The sequence below is a fragment of the Filicampus tigris genome, chromosome 3 (assembly GCF_054856515.1).
Source record: "Filicampus tigris isolate MCC_2025a chromosome 3, RoL_Ftig_1.0, whole genome shotgun sequence".
Lineage (NCBI taxonomy): Eukaryota > Metazoa > Chordata > Actinopteri > Syngnathiformes > Syngnathidae > Filicampus > Filicampus tigris.
In genome coordinates, this window is record NC_141219.1 from 11,599,082 (window position 1) to 11,616,589 (window position 17,508).

The 17,508-nt window shown below is 40.3% G+C and overlaps 1 protein-coding gene across 1 annotated transcript; it reads right to left on the reverse strand.

Annotated features, from left to right (window-relative positions):
* Window positions 1–871: 871 nt before the first annotated feature.
* On the reverse strand, window positions 872–16,148 carry dbndd1 (dysbindin domain containing 1). Its single transcript, XM_086024903.1, has 4 exons — window positions 15,712–16,148; window positions 10,264–10,452; window positions 6,228–6,365; window positions 872–1,645 (listed from the first exon to the last, which is right to left on the reverse strand). The coding sequence occupies exons 1-4, from the start codon at window positions 15,740–15,742 to the stop codon at window positions 1,488–1,490; spliced, it is 516 nt and encodes a 171-aa protein (XP_085881029.1). The 5' UTR covers window positions 15,743–16,148; the 3' UTR covers window positions 872–1,487.
* Between the last annotated feature and the right edge of the window lie 1,360 nt (window positions 16,149–17,508).

The following is a 17,508-nucleotide window of genomic DNA, read 5'->3' on the forward strand; positions in this document are numbered from 1 at the left end:
GTCACTCACCAAACAAGCAGCATGAATTCACAGATTAATTCCAATGGAAAATAATTCCAATGGAAAGGGATCCAACTGTCTTTAGATTAATGATCTGTAGTCTTTACAAAAATAATTGTAAACGTTTCCCACGATTACTTTCCCATCCTTTAGTTAAATGATATGGATTCACACTCACCAGACACTTGTTTGGACACCTCAATCTAATGAGCTCTTTGAGGATGCCTTAATTCCTCTTGCTAAAAGTTCATTTCAACCTAATGATGTTGTCACTTCAATCCAAGAGTTTATAGATTAGTCATGTTGAAGAAAAGGTTGGGGAGAGTACCTCAGCAATGGTCTCAAAAGAATCAAATTATCTCGGGAAAGTCAGGAATGCGTGAGTATGATACAATGTGGTACGTGTAGACTAAACTTCCTTGATTGAATATGGGGAATATTAACGATCAATTAATCAATGTTATTCATTAAAATATTTTCATTCTAATCTCTGATCTAATCTGATGTTTTTGTCAGAAACTAGCGTAATGCTTCCCGTTGGTGTGACCGTAGCATCTGCATCCAAGTTGAAAACTCCATTTTGCCTCAGTTGCCTTTAAGACATTAGTTCCACAAAATGACACAATTCTTAAATGTAGATCTTCTTTCATGGTCACGCATGTTTGAGGGAAATTGCTGAAAATATATGAAAATACTCAAACATTTATTCTCACATTATATGGACTTAAATGAGTTTGTCAGTTTGTCATCAGTTAGTCATAGTGGATGCTTGACTTTGCCTCATCCTACCTGTATGCAAATTTAAGAGAAACCAAAAGAATGATAGTAACAGTTCTGAAATCATTACAAATTAAGAAGAAAACAAAACAAGCACAGTTGTCAAGATGTTTATTTTATCCTCCCACAGTCACTCACATCATTCTTGATGATCATCAGTCAAAGTATAGATTCGGTAAATTGATTAAAAACTAACCAAGGGAGCTGTCACTTCTTGTTGTTGTTGCGTTAAACAAGTCTTGGCACTTCATTGTGTTTGGCATTCATGCAAATTCACATTAGCTCAACATTTTCCTTCCTGCATTATTTTGACTTGACTTTGGAGGACCAAAGTAAATTTGAAGATAGTCATCACTTTGGAAGATAAAGAAAACTATTAGTTCATCAAAAAGAAAAGGATCCTAATGAACTTATGATTTAGGCAATTGTCATTACAGCACACCACGCAATTCCTTGGCTCATGTCCTGGCATTAAGTCGAATGCTCTGTCTGTCACTCCAACACAAAGATTCAAATCTTCGGAGGGAAACGAGAGGAGAGGGAAGAAGTGTGTGTGCGTGTGATTATGGAACCTTTTTGGAACACTGCAAAGTGTCCAGAGTTCAACATGATCGGTTCATCAGCACCACAAAACACTGTCAGTGGCCCAGTGGTTCTCAGGTGCCGGCTGTCCTCTCTCAGCTCCGTTTCCCGCCGTGTCAGACGCCATGTCAAGGTTGCTTTGGCCTCTCCAGCTTCATGAAGGACTCTGCGGTGGTGTCCGAGTCGCTGTGGTGCTTCCTCTCTCGGGGCAGCTCTACTTTGCTGCAGCGTGTCCATGAGGGAGAGCGCATGTAGCCTCCTTTGCCCAGCGCGGCCTTCTGAGAACCTGACACACAAACAAATGACGGGTCACACACTAATGAAACGCTGTCATATACTGAAATGCTCTCACACTCTACAGATTTTTCCCCACTCACATTCACTACTGATTTATTTCCCTCATACACTGCTGAAACTCATATTTACCATTTTCTTTCTGCTCACATGCCCTACTAAAAGGCTCTCACAAACTACTGAAATGTTCTTATACACTCTACTGAAATGCTGTTAAACACTTTTAGATTTTTTTCGCTCATATACACAACCGTGACCATTTCACACACTACTTAATTTTCGCTTACACATGTACACACACACACAAAACTGTCAGGCTCACACATCAGCTTTTAACCACTTCAGATTTTTTTTTGCTCATATACACAACTAAAACACTCATACAACCACATATTTTTGGGGGCTCACAATCTGTATCATAATGCCCTCAAATGAAAGCGTTTCAGATGTAAGCGAGAAAAAACAAAATCAATAGTGTGTCTGAAAGATTTCAGAAGTGCTTCAGCAGTGTGAGAGCATTTCAGTGGTAAATGAAAAAAATCTGTAGCGTGTGAGAGTTTTAGTTGTGTGTATGAGAGTTTTAATGATGTGAGATCATTTCAGTAGCATACACTATGTAAGAGCATTTCAGTAGATCTTATGAGCATTTCAGTGGTGTATGTGTGTCTATGTGTGAGATCGTTTCAGTAATGCATTTGATAGCCTGTTAATAGTGTGTTTGAGAGCGTTTCAAAATTAGTCTACTGAAGAGACAATGTTGCATAAACGTTGAAAGCATTAATGCAGTCGTAAAATGATGTTGTAATACTGAAGCGTTTTAGTCATTCCTCTTTCTCGCCACCTGGTGGCAATGTCCACCTTTTGGGAAACGAATACTGTATATAAAATGAGAGCGACTGCCTCTCTGCCCATTGGAGTATTTCTGATGACTCTCCTAAGTGGACAGCGCTCACACTGCTGGTTCACAAATTTCCCCAGAGCCACAGCAATATCCTCACACATTCGACACATACAGGGTAAGAAGGAGGGGGTTGATGGATGAGTATTGACCTAGGCTTAATGGCTTCTCCACTGGATGTTAATTAGAAGCACAGTGACCTGCAAGGCACAGTCTACTGTTCCACAAACACTCCCTCCACCACTTGGTCATATATATATATCAGCTTAGTACATGCTTTGTCCTCACTAGTAAAACAATTCCATGTACGAAAAGATCAACTACTAGTAGTGGGGGAAAAGCATTACTATAAGAAATAGTCATTCTACTACTGCGCTGAATTTTCTTTTTATTGAGCATAGAGTGTACAAGTACATGGACCTTAAACTGGAGATCAAGGTTATTGTATAAATGCTCTCATGGCTTATAAAATAAATCTTGTGTATTTCAGCCAATCAGACCTAACCAAGCACGTACTGTACCTTGTTTCGTTATTAGTTGGGTAATTTGGGGAGAAATTCATAACCGTCCAACTCAATAATTTCCATCTTTGTGCTCATGTATAATTGGGCATTTATTACTTCCAGTAAATTTGTGCATATCTCCTCAATTATCCAAAAGGCACAAAGAATATGGTAACAATTTAAGACAAATACAACAAGCCTAAAACAGTATAATAGCTGTTTGAATGTTTGTTTTCCCTCAAGTAAGACAGTTTGTTTCCGTCAGGGAAAACATGAATTATTTAGGGACCCATATTTAGCATGAGCTCGCTCACCCATCCACCTCTCTCTCCAGAATTAACATCTTGCTCTACCGTCACATGGCCTCCAACCAGCGGCACAAAGTCAGACATTTCCCATTTAGTCAACACTAACGTGTAAATCGATATTAAGATGAGAGAAGCTGGAGAACTTCAGGGAGTGGTCACAAACTAGTTCAATAATACCGATATGACAAAAGATAAAATGCTTCAACTTAAAATACATCAAGAAACTCCGTGGTGTCCTCAGGATGCCTAGCAGCGACTTTCTGAAAATGTTGCAATGATCATTAGCACACATTGCTTTAAAGCATTTAAAACGTTCAGCATCATTACGAAGGAAGTGAGAGGGGGAATGAAAAAAATGAGTGAGGTGAAACATTAAGGAGAATAATTAAAGTGACTGAACCTTTGTGATGTATGTGTGTGGGCGAGGCAAACAGGTAAAATCTGCGACATTTGCGACGCAATGACAAAGACAAATGATACATCGAAAGTCAGAACGTCACGGGCCTTTGAAAGGGAAGCAAAGTTTCCAACCATTCACAGGGGTGATCTATTTTTACTTTTAAAAAGTAGCTTGTTTAGAGTTTGGCATTTGAACTAATAGAAACAGACGGGCTATGTCGTTTTGCATAAACAACACAAGGATTTGGCTTTAATTTTATCCTTCGCTGATCCATGGATAACTTAATGACGTCATCTAACACTGTAACTGTGATTTGTATTTCAGATGCTAACAGAGGAAATATAGAAAGTCTACACACCCCTGTTTAAATGCCAGGTTTTTGTGATATAAAAAAATGAAACCAAGATAAATCATTTCAAAGCTATTTCCACCATTAATGTGAACCATAACCAGAACAACACAATTGTAAGTAAGCGGCTGTATTCAGAATTAAGCAAATGCATTCAAACTTATGTTAAATGGAAGTTGGCACACACTAATATGTGTCTGATTAAACCCAAATAATGTTCCTATGTTTGAGGAAGCTTTTCCTGACATTTATTTGCTTAAAGTGGAAGGTGTGTTCTGACTTCCATTTAAAATAACTTTGAATGGGATTGGTTAATTCTGAACACAGCCCCATCCCAGTTATAAGAGGGCGTGTACACTTCAGTTGTTTATTTTTACTTCTCTGCTGCAAAAGATTTTTGGTAAAACATTTCTATTGAGTTTTACAGGTTAGCGGTCACATTGATGATGGCAAAGGTTTTGAAATGACTCAACTTGTGTGCCTCCGACCTGCCTGCCTTTTCCACATTTTTGTTTCTTTGTTATTTCCATCACACAACCACTCCTAATGTTCATCTACAGTGGATGATGTATAACACACCTAAAATGCTACAGATGGCCCACCGGGAAAATAACTCACACTTAACAAACAGCACCATAACGCGTAATAAAACAGTAAAGGAAAATGGTGAGGAAATGAACAAAGCAATGTTTTTTCATGTTACTGTGTGAACATGCTTTTAATCCTTTAACAAACACCTCAATAACAACTTCAAAGAGCAAATTTGTCAGCCTAGGAATTGGACGCAAGGCTGTTCAAAATTCCACACCGAAAGAACCACTTTGATGCTGCAAATGAAGCACTATCACGTCAAAGCCAAAAGGTAAGCAGTGCTGCAGCGTTCGCACACATTAGTATTAGCAAGGACGGAGTACAGCAGTCATCCACCTAAGCAAAAAAAAACAAACAAAAAAAAAACATCAAATATACAAACCCTGCTGAGGTTTTGCAAGGTACATTCACTAATTCCACTCCAGTCCTCTAGGTGACAGTATTACTAATTAAAATATGAATGTCTTCCGTATCTCATTGACAGTTTTCCCAATGATAACGAAAATTCGGACTCCTTAATTTTACATAAAGGTGCTTGAGTGGTGGTAGAGAAAGGCTGCTGGGTGTCAATAGCAGGCATGAGTTCACCGTCTGCATTCAGGATGAGGCATCCAGGTCATGAATAAAACATAGAGGACATTTTTGCCTCCTTTAGAAAAATGTGGATGGTCTTTTCACGCACCCGCTGCTGTGAAGCACAAGCAGGATGGACTCTCATGCACCTTTTCCCATCATGCATACATGCATGAAGCCGAAAGGAATGTTTCCTATTCTGTTCATTACATGAAGCAGAATTCCTATTTATTTCAGTGATGGATAAAATACGCCCATATCATTTCATAGGATTAGTAAATATTAAAGTGAACAGTGTACTTGACCGGTGTCAATGAGTCCTTGAGCCGCGATGTGTCCTCATGTTTATTCAGTCTTTAAAATATTCTAAACCTTTCATCGGCTGTTGTGGTGAGGAATGTGCCAGTATATTAGAATTACAAATACTTTCAACTTTCTTCTTACCATTGAGTGTCTCGCACATCATATTGTCTTTCTTTCTGTTAGCTCCTAATATTGTGGCATAATAAAAAGGATTCTCGCCTGCCACATACCAAATAGATTCTGAACAATAGACTATATTTTCATCATACTATTTGCTATTACAAAAAAAATGTCATTTGAACAGGAGTGAGTAGACTTTTTTTATGTCCACTGTACAGTAGGACTCCATTTTGGTCCATCAGCCACAATCAACAGTGATTGATTGCATTGGGTGAATCACTCCAAGGTACAGTAATTGCACGTAACAAAAATCTTCCATGTTTCCAAAGTACAAAAGCAGTACTTTTGATTGTACAGTCCCATTTACATGCCATTAAAAATTGGAAGTTACTGTCATACCTTTTGCTTCTAAGAGTATAAAATTGTGGCAAAACAAGCAAATTGTCACATTTCAAGTGGCTTAGTGAGTGCGTCAAAGTGTCAAAGTGCTGGAGCAGTCATGTTAGTTGTTGCTCTGTGTGCGTCCCACCTGGTGGACACTCATTGTGGTTCTCCTCATCGGAGTCAGCAAAGACTTCAGCCAGCTCCTGGTCCGACATGTCGGTCAGCTCGGTCAGATCCAGGAGGTCAAAGTGGACTTCCAAAGAAGACACACTGCTCAGAGGTTCTAGAGGTGACAAAGAAACAGTGAATAGCATATTTGGAAAACTTGTGCCATTCCAGTCTTGACTCTCAAAATGGACCTTGAAAGTCTCTCCCCCACATTTAGATCCAAATGTGTGTCTTAGGAGGCATAGACTTCCCCCAAAGCTGAAAATACAGAGGTTATACAGTATATAATTTACTATATATTGAACCTGAATTTTATATTTGACTTATATTAAGAGGGCGGCATGGTGGAAGACTGGTTAGCATGCCCGCCTCACAGTTCAGAGGCCGTGGGTTCGAGTCCGGCTCCGGCCTTCCCGTGTGGAGTTTCCTCCCACATTCCCCAAACTTGCATGATATTGAACACTCTAAATTGCTCCTAGGTGTGATTGTGAGTGCGTTTGTTTGTTTGTCACTTTGTGCCCTGCGATTGGCTGGCAACCAGTTCAAGGTGTACTCCGCCTACTGCCCGAAGACAGCTGGTATATGCTCCAGCACCCCCGCGACCCTCGTCAGGATGGTAGAGATAATTGATGAACTTATTTTAAGATGTTTTAGCCAATTCGATGCGTCCTGCTTTTGGTGGGAAAGAACTAGAGAGCACTGACTTCAAGCCCATTAAAACACTTTTGAGATGAACTAGACAAAGACACATCGCCAGCCATCAGGTCCAAAGTCAATGACCTCTGACCTGACCTCAACAGTGTTTTTGTCCATGCGTCGCAAAACGGATGTCCTTCACAGCTGTGTGCTTAGTAGCTGAACGAGATTGAAAGACGTCTGGAGGACGTGCTGTGGCAGATGGAAGCGAGTCTGTGTTTCCATGTGAGTCAGTCTGCCTGCCAAATCGGGATTAAAGCCTTCACAGACTGCGTGGGCGCTAAAAAGGCTTCCACAGCAAGGTGTTATTGTTCCCGTTTCCAGGCTGCTCATGGGTGCAGTAAGACTACAACAAGAAGACATTAAGACATGAACTGTGGAATACAAAAAGAAGGTGGTAGCACTCTCACTTGGCCTTTCAGTCTGTGTGACGATGCACAGGAAGTCTTCTCATGGGGAGTTATGACATTCTAGTCTCCTCACTGATAAAATTGCAATTTTGAGCTTTGATAGTCCAGAGCTTCTCAGCCCAGACTTGAAGATTTAGAGTAGTGACGGCAACAACGGGGAAGACGACGTGAGGAGATGAAACAAAGATGAAAGGGAGGGAATGCTGGGGAAACGAAAGGAGTAAATGGAGGAAATGATGAAAATGAAATGAAAATGAGGAATGATGGAAACGCAATCATTTTTCCTGCCGCCTCCTTTGTGCAGTGCTTGGTTGTTAAACATGTTTTTTTATCCTTCCCGTCCCCCACCCCTCGTCTCCTTAAATAATTTATCACAAGGCTTTCTGTTCCAGACAGAAAAATGGCCTCTTTGTTGTGTGCATGTGTGTGTTTGCCAGTGTGTGCGCATGTGTAAACGCATGTGTGTGAACTGACATATGTATTACCCCACAAAGGGATGACGTGACGCTGTAGTAGCCTGCAGTCAAATGGGTGTGTGCCGACAGTACTCATTTGACACATTTCCACTATTGCTAGTGTGCCTTTAATCCCACACTATATTCGATATTTATGCTTTTAATGTGAGGGAAATAAATGCCTCTTCATTCTCTAAAAATAAATGACGACGCTTTGTTTCATCCAGAAATTCACAGTAAAGAAAAGCATGTTTATCCATTAAGTTCAGTGTTTTATGCAGTATGGAAGGTTACAGAAGAGTGAATAGTAAAGCTCTGACAAAGCCACTTTCGTCAGTGGCCCAACCATACCGAGAGGTCATCAGCCCAGCAGGAACAACCGTTAATTCCGTGGTGCCTTGAGATACAAGTGACCCGACTCACAAGTATTTCAAGAGCCATTGTCCAATATTATGCTTGAATGCTATGAATGGATCTGCTTCAACAAACTTCCAACCTGCTCTTTTACGGGATCCTTGCACACGTCTAGCGAGCAAATGTGGTCCCACTTATGAGTGCATGACTGCGGCCCAAGTAAAGTTTTTTCCTTATTATTGAATTGACGTGCCTCCAGGCACGCACGGTGAGTTGTACTGCCAGGTGGCAAGGCCAGCCAGTGGGTCACAGACATTAGCCTCCGGATGAGCTGCCGCAGTGAAAAAACGGTTTAGTTAGTCAAGCAGATAAAAGCTGCCTTGTCACATGTAGCTGTAGCCCCAGTATTCAGCGCTGTGTTGCACGGATGCACAATGAGGCCCTTCAGCATTCTGGCCTGTGCCGCGGCCATCTTCAAGAATGTGGGATCGGAATACTTAAAAAGAGCTGTAATCATTAACAGGCTTGAAAGGACCTACGGGAGGATCGTTTGATAAAAGGGTACTTTATGGCTCTGAATTCTGTTTTAAATCTTTAAAATGTAAGTCAGTGGGGCATTAGGACCAGTGCTATGAGGTTATTGAAACACGGACTCTTGCCATGAGTGAACGCATCTTACCTCATTTATTATGATACACATATTGATTAGTTACCCTGCTCAAATAATCATCCTTCCATAATTAACTTATAAGAGTCACTCTTGTTAGTTCATGTGTCATGTGCCATCTTCCAAACCGCTTGTCCTGCACAGGGTCACGGGGAGGTGCTGGAGCCTATACCAGCCGACATTGGGCGAAAGGCAGACTACACCCCGAACTGGTCGCCAGCCAGTCGCAGGGCACACACACACACACACCGTCACTGAGCGGGAACCGATCCCACGCTGCCCGCACACAACTCAGGCGTATGTACCACTACACTATCAGTGGCCCGCCCTTGATAGGTGATAATGCAATAAGAGAGACCACATAATTATCATTTTTACTCCTCCCACATGCTTTAAATACATTTAACTTATAAAAATGCAAACAAAACACACAATTTGTAAAAGTATTTCTTAGTGCCGCTTCTCACTCTCTGTAGCTGTCAAGAATTGGTAGACCAGGAATTACCAACCTTATTGAAACTGAGAGCTACTTCTTGGTTACTGATTAGTGCAAAGGGCTATCAGTTCGATACACACTTAATAACTACCAAAATTGCTTATAATCATATGTAATCATTATATGTCATTGTTATTCATTTATATGTAGACACTAATCGTGTTTTCTCACAATACATGGGAATCAGATAAATATCAACATGCAACAATTTATTTCTAATATAAATCTCTGCCAGTGTTTACATTTTCAAATGATCACTTATACAGGCATAACATTCCTAGAAAATAATATATGTCCCATTAATGGTGAGCTATTTTTAGAATAGTGCCATGGGCTACTCATGTGCTACTCACACAAAGAGTATTAAACACTGCACTGCATAATTAAACAGTAAAATGTTCTGCCAAACCATAAGTTCATCAAATAAAAGTCCACTAGCTTAACGCAAACATACAGTATAATGCAAAACGCCATGGACAGGCAGATGGAAATTAGCATAGACACCGGGTAATTACTTCAAACAACAACTACTTCAACACACAGACAAAGACAGCATAGCGCATTAATCACAGGCATATATTCTCATTGTTCTGTGTGAACAACTTCACTTTGGTAAGGGACCCTCGCTGCCTCTTCTTGCTCTTAATTATGCCACATCTACATTTAGTATAAAGCTCACTCACTGCTCGGTTGGTCTCCATGTGCGAAATGTATGGTTCTAAACCTGCTCCATGTAATATGCCTTGAGATAACTTCTGTTGAGATTTGGCATAAGAATTTAACTGAATACATTTGAACTTGCTGGTATATTGCAAAAACAACAAGAACAGAAAGTCATGCTTAAAAATCCCCAATACAGTATAGCAGGCATTCACCGTAGTCGTAATGTTTCTGAATATCCTAAATTTGACTGCCCCTCCTCCCTCTCTACTCACGTCTCTTCTCCGAGATGTGCAGCATGCTGGCGGTGGGTCCTGTCCAGCCGCCCTCATGCTCCTCCTCCTCGTCTTCCTCCTCGCCCTCCCCCTCCTCCTCGTCGCCTGCAGCGTGCTGCTGGAACTGCTCCCGAGAGAGCTTGCCCGAGCTGGAGGGCTTTAGCAGCTTCTGGATGTCTTTACCGGGCTCTAATGGGGCACAAACAGTGGGAGCAGGTACTGTTTATCTGACTTGGGAGCCAAAATGCACTTAAATGGATTTGTCCGATGATTTGTTTTCAGTTATTCAATGAATTACATTAAAGGAGCAACAGCAGGGTTTAATCTTTAAACCATCATATCTTACACTGGATCACTCTTGACTCAGCTCAACAATTCCATCCAAAAATATCCAAATTTGAACCATATCAAACTATCTGGGGTTTTTTTTTTCTTCTATTTTTTGGTCAGATTTTTTTTTAAACTATAATCAGTGTCTTCACTGTTATATTCTAAATATATAAAACGAAAACCTGGTCATATTTCTCACATATAAAGAACATTCAAGGTAGTGGATTTTCACACCCCTTTTCTGAATTCGTGTACAAGAACACCCCCATCTCAATGCTGCAAGTGCTACCTTAATAAAATGTCAAAATCTCAAAAAGTGACTGAATGCTTTTAAATATACGGGGAAAAAATGTATTTATATATAGACCAAATTTGGTTATAATCTTTTTCTGGAAATGTATGGCAAATGTGAATAGACAGGAGGTTTGAAGCACTAGTGTGTATTTTTTCTTTTTTCTTCACGTGATACAAACAGCAGCAGCTGCCTGGTGGGCAGTGCCAGATGGTGAGAGTCATTTCAGTTTTTTTTCTTCATTTCAGTTTTTTTCTTTAATTTTCTTCTCTTCCTTCAGATGAAAAATATGAAGACCAGAAGAGAACATGATGCATTCTCAGCACTTGTTGGAATCATTGATTAATTTCCCCAGAGACAGGGCCAACAATAGCATGACCTTGTCTATTAGATTGAAATGTTTCCTCAAAATTTAGACCACAAATTGGATTTTATTTTTGTCTCCATCTTATCTTTCAGTGATGGCACTCTAAGGAGGAGTAGCGTCATCCAGGATTTTATGTGCATACGTTGAATGAATGGACTAAAACTATAATAACTGCTTTAAATTGAAGAAATTGTCAATAATCCATTTTTATGAGACTTTTGTGGCCCCGGCCAATTTACTTTGTTTGCCTAATGGTAAGTCCGCCTCTTGCTGTGGGTACTCCTCCTAAGACTTCCATTAAAAATGGTGTCTGAAGTGGAATGGTTAACTGTGAGATTGTCTTGGTTGCGCCTCGTTGGAGGATCCTTGACAAAGGAGATATCTGGTGGAGCTTTTTTTTCACTACTGTTCTGTATGCGATCTGTCTCCCATACTTCAGAGCCAGCATGGTTGGTTTATGTTCCATGCAGCTTGTTTAACCCGATAATTCTGGGGTAGGGTACTCCTCGGTCTTTTGTGGTCAACTGCATGAGAAGTGCGATGGCCATTAGTTGTATGCTCACTTGGAAAATACCTTTGGATGACCCCTGTGTGATAGAACCCATAGATGGACACAGTTGGATAATTAAAATGTGGCACCTGTGTGCGGCATGGGCCTGCGTCCAGAATGGGGTGTAGGAGTGTGATGGAACGTGCTTTCACTGCAATTGTGCATCATGTTCAGTGTCTGCTACAATCTACTAATGTGCCCACCAAGGCTAACAGACATCGTTTAAGGTAAATAATGTATTTGTACCTTTTCGGGGGCCAAAAGATACAAGTGCTGTATTTTCCCAAGCTCTAACTGTCAAGGGTTTAGGGCAGTGGCTCCCAAAAATTTGACATCAAGTACCACCTCAAAAAATACTTTGCTCTCCAAGCACCAGCATATTGAATAACATTAATATATAGTAATGTAATAGGCCCAAGTGTTCATCAAAAACTTCCATTTTCATTGTATTACGATTATCGGCCGGGACGACTATCGGCTCGGACGATTATCGGCTCTGATATTCAGTGTTTTGACGAGTATCGGCATCTGCCTTTTTTAAAAATCTGATGGCCAATAATAAATCAATTTAAAGCTGTGTTAACTTCAAGGAATTATTTATTTAAATTTTCAAGTAACTTTATAAGAGATTCTACTGACCCTGGTAACACTCTGTACTTTTGGTGTTTGTTTGAAATCAAAACAAAGATTAGTAGCAGTTTAACATTTTGAAATTTTGGTGGACTTCCTTTACTGTACGAAAAACTATATGGAGCTATTGTTTAAGTTTTCATTCAACTTTTGAAGACATGCTAATGACCCTGGGAGCTCCCTTTTTGTTCGAATTTTACAACAAACGTATAGACCTACTGGCAAACTGATACATACTGCTACTACTACTACTACTACTACTGATTATAATAATAATAATAATAATTAAACATTATGCGAATCTGAAAAATTGTTCACTAAACATATGCTTAAAGATGTTTCAACAAAGTTAAGAGTTTTAATTTTAAAAAAAAAAAAATTTGGGATTTTGATGCCAATGTTATATTTTCCTTAAACATCGGTTATCGGCCTCTTTGACTACTAATAATGTCGTATCGGCCCTGGAAAAAAAAAACATATCGGACAATCCCTAGTAATAATATTGCAAGCCCCTGTAACATTATACACAGCTTGAACATAAGCACCGTGGTAAAACAAAGGGAAAACAACTTCACTTGAATAATGAGTCAATTAAAATGTATTACACAATAATAAACAGTAATACCACTGAATCAACTGAATCAAATCGTTCCACTTTCAAATGAACCATCCTTGAATCGTATTGCAACCCATGTATTGAGATAGGTATCAAATCAACTTTTATTTGAGAGATGCATACCCCGAACTAAAGTATGGAAAATTTGTCCTGCTAGTGAAGACAAAGAGCATACTAGTACATGGCCGTAAGATATCTAGGATATAGAATATAATAATATATCTACTGTAGCTCAAATGGCTTTCGATACTGTGCCATGTGCATGCATGTCTAATGTGAATTTGCAAGAAAGAAAGTATGCACATTCAAACTGTGTAGGGAGGGTGCACGCAGGCTGACGTCACACCACCTGCTGAATCTGCTTCTCGAGGAGGAGAAAAAACGTCATCCTGGGATCTGGTCGGCCATGTCTGTTGTCAAGACATTCTTTTATGTGATTCCGAGTGACAGATGGTGAGAGATGAGAAAATGAGGAAGGCAAGGAGAATGATGTGCTGTATGCTTGCCAAAACCTGAGCCAAGTGTCTCCACACTATGAATCAATACATGTTTACCACAATTAATATGCTCTCATTAAGACATTTCAAAAAATAATTTTGAAGCATTCAAAGCCTTATCATCTTCCACTTACTGGACAATTCTGTAGGTACACCTGAGCAATGTAATAAAAGTGGACTCTATCAGACTAAAAGGTGTTTCACATAATTCACTGCAATTCAGACTGGCTCAATAACAACATGATTTAACAATAACATTATTGTCTTTGTAAAGGCACATTCATATGATGCAGCTCTTCTACTGGGTCTCAATAGATATGCAGGTGTGCCTAATGAATTGGCCTGTAAGTGAACAACGCCTGTGTGTGTGCGTGTATACTGCCGTCACAACTCACTCTTGGATAGATCGATTCTTTTTTTGTCTTATTGAATTTAATCTACATAAATGAATAATATTTCATCAACAAGTACCAACATGAATGTAATAATAAGTAGAAGTGTGTTTGGGCCAGCTAATTTCAGTATATGCTGACAAAGCAGCTCAGACGTTTCATGCAAATGTAGTCCAAAGTCAAAGAGCATTCTGACACTTTGATAAAGACTCTGAGTTTGAAGCCAGCTATGCAGCCAAACCTCATTTTTTGTCTACCTGATACATGCATCCATCCATTATTTGAACCGATTATCATCACAGTGGATATAAAAAGTCTACACACCCCTGTTCAAATACCACATTTTTGTGATACAAATGTGACCAATTGAATCATTTCAAAACCTTTTCTACCATTTATGTAACTTATCGCTTAAGTACAATAAAATATATATTTTTGTCCTGTAAAGAGGGTAAGTTAAAATAAACAATTATCATGTGGTTGCACAAGTGTGCACACCGTCTTATAACTGGGATGCGGCTGCATGTGTTCACAATGAACTAACCACATTCAAACTCGTGCTAAATGGGAGTCAACACGCACCTGCTGCAGTGCCACCATTATAAGTGCATCTGATTAACTCTAAATTAATTTCCGATTATTTTAGGCTTTTCTGAGCTTGTTTTGTTTGTTTTTCGCTTTCTAGCAGAAGCATGAAGGTCAATCTTGGGTTTATTGGACCATACCAAAATCTCCCAAGCACATGTGGGGAAATGTGTGATGATCTTATTAATTTTGGCCATAATTCCAAAAAGTGTGATTGGTGCAAACACAGCATCACCAAAAGCACACCACACCTACAGTGGAGTGTGGAGGTGGCAGCACCTTGTTTTGAGGTTGTTTTTGTTCAGCTGTAACTGGGGCCGTAGACAAGGTATAAGGAATTATGCACAGTTCGACATAGTACCGGTAGTCAGTGCAGGCATGATACCTTTACACAGCACAAAATCAGGATTCTACCAGAAAGCAGAAAAAAAAAAGAAAAAAAAAGAAGAAAGCAAAAAAAAAAGTCAGGGAGAGCCTAATAGATCAACAACATGAGTTTGAATGTGATTGGTTTATTGTGAACGCAGCCACATCCCATTTATAATGTGAACACATTATTTCATTGTTTACTTACCATCTCCAAAAGATGTTTTTTTAAATTCATGTGTTTAATTGTGTTGTTCAGCTTATAGGTCACCTTAATGGTAGAAAATGTTTTGAAATAATTTATCTTGATCTCATTTGTATCACAAAAGCCTGCTATTGGAACAGTATAGGTAGACTTTTTGGGTCAACTGAGTTTCAATACCACTACCTCCAAACTGTCTGACGTTAGCATGAAAGTTAGGTTGACTATATTTTCCACACTGTCAACAATGCAATGCAGCACAGTGGTATTGTGTGAGGCTTCCCTGGATGGCCTTCACACAATGCATCCACTATTGTAGGCAGCAATTTGTCTCTCATCAGTACACTTTCTGCATGGCTGACCTATGGTGTGTAAGCGAGAAAGAGGCCCTCAAATTCTGCAATGAGCATGCAACTTCAGAGTGGAACCTCCACGGCATGATGAAGACAATGACCACAGTGTGTTGGCTCTCTGCTGCCCCACATGTGAACTAACTCTTGATAAAAAGAGCATCAAGCATTTGCTGTCTTCATGAAAAATGACCATTAGCAGGTCATACGTTCGAGTTGAACAAAAAAGCACTAAAATCAATGTAAAGAACAAGCAGAATTCTGTTCTTACCTGGGCTGGGAGCCCCTCCCTGTGCCTCCATGCGGCTCAACCAAGAGAGACCTGCTGCTCACCACGCCAGCATCCGACAGCAAAGGAGACCAGCGGGGAGGGAAGAAGGGAAAGGCAAGTGTGTGTGTGTGTGTGTGTGTGTGTGTGTGTGTGTGTGTGCAAGTGAGAGGGAGGGGTTAGTGGGTTTAACCAGAGCAAAATCTCAGATCCTCGTGGATGGACCCTTCTTTCTTTTTTGTCCTATGTTGTCACAGATTTCCCAAACGTGTAGTTGCACGCTCGGTCCACGTGCCAAGAATATCCATCAGAGCCTCAGACTGTGGGTCCACCGCAGAGGGGCGAAGAGGGCGTCCGGGAACAGCCACATCACTGTAAATTCCTAAGCTCGCAGGTTCAGTAAGCACGGAATTGTGAGGCTTTGCTTGACATGTATAGAATCCACTGAGAGCCAGAGAAGAGAGCGAGAGAGGGGAAGGGAAGGGAGGGAGTAGTTTGGCTCCCCGCCCAGACAGGGAAAGTGAGGCTAGGGGTGTCAAGGAGGTCTCTCCTGGAGGGTGTATGGATGACTATGAATGTGCTTCAAGAAGTACATGCATGTAGGACTAAAATGCAGGGCTACAAGTTTTCAAGAAAAAGATGAAAGGTCAAGTGCAGCGGCATCGACGTAACAAGTCTAGTGTATGATGTAATCATATATTGTTTAAGTGATTTACATTTAAACACCTTTTTTTTTTCTTATTCTATGATGAATATGGCAGTAAATAACACATTACACTTTGTAATTGGATGTAGCGCCCCAATGCCACACCTTCGCTGAAATAATAATGCTCGGATATACTGGTAGAGGTTTCCCTCTTCTGGCCAAAACGTGAGCTGGCAGGGTAGTGTAATTTGAAATTGACCATTTAGGCAAGAAAGACTGAGGGACTAGTAAAAAAAACAAAAAAACAAATGCATACATAGAAATTTGCACTATAACTTAACATGTGTACGAATATATAATTGTGCATCATTTTGTAACGATTATTCGTAGAGCTGTTGACAGAAAATAATGTAATAATGTAATTTGCAGAGGTTCTCATATCTGTACAGATATAGGCTACACTAAAGTCTCTGGTAGGGGCGGCAGGGTGGTCGCCCTGTTAGCACGTCCGCCTCACAGTTCAGAGGTCGTGGGTCCGATCCCGGCTTCGGCCTCCCTGTGTGGAGTTTGCATGTTCTCCCAGTGCCTGGTTTTCTCCGGGTACTCCGGTTTCCTCCAACATTCCAAAAACATGCATGGTAGGTTAATTGAACACTCCTAAATTGCCCCTAGGTGTGATTGTGAGTGCGGATGTTTGTCTCTGTGTGCCCTGCGATTGGCTGGCTACCAATTCAGGTGTCTCCTGCCTACTGCCCGAAGACAGCTGGGATAGGCTCCAGCACTCCCCGCCACCCATGTGAGGATAAGCGGTGTAGATAATAGATGGATGGATCGTCTCTGGTAAAAGTAGAACTCCAATTCCTCTCCTTGACGTAAAAATAAATAATAATCACTTTTTGAAAGCTTGTCCATCAAAGTAATTTATTTAATTACATACATGTATTCACATTTTTAAAAAAAGAAAACAGGAATCATATAGCAACAAAAAACGCAGCACATATTGTGTTCCCATTGCGTTATTGTGTTATTTTTGTGCACAACAAAGTGTGTTGTACTTTCGTTGTTCATTTGTTTGGGAATTTGGTCACGTGGTTTTACTGCGATCAAGCCAGCCTCCACTCGAAATGATGAAGTCAAGCCAGCCGCCCCTAATT

Excerpts from the sequence above, each read along its gene's own strand:
- dbndd1 (XM_086024903.1), bottom strand. The coding sequence starts at position 15,742 with ATGGAGGCACAGGGAGGGGCTCCCAGCCCAG. Across the intron at positions 6,366-10,263 it reads GCACATCTCGGAGAAGAGAC|AACCTCTGAGCAGTGTGTCT; the intron begins GTGAGTAGAGAG and ends TGTCACCTCTAG. Across the intron at positions 1,646-6,227 it reads CCACAATGAGTGTCCACCAG|GTTCTCAGAAGGCCGCGCTG; the intron begins GTGGGACGCACA and ends TTTGTGTGTCAG.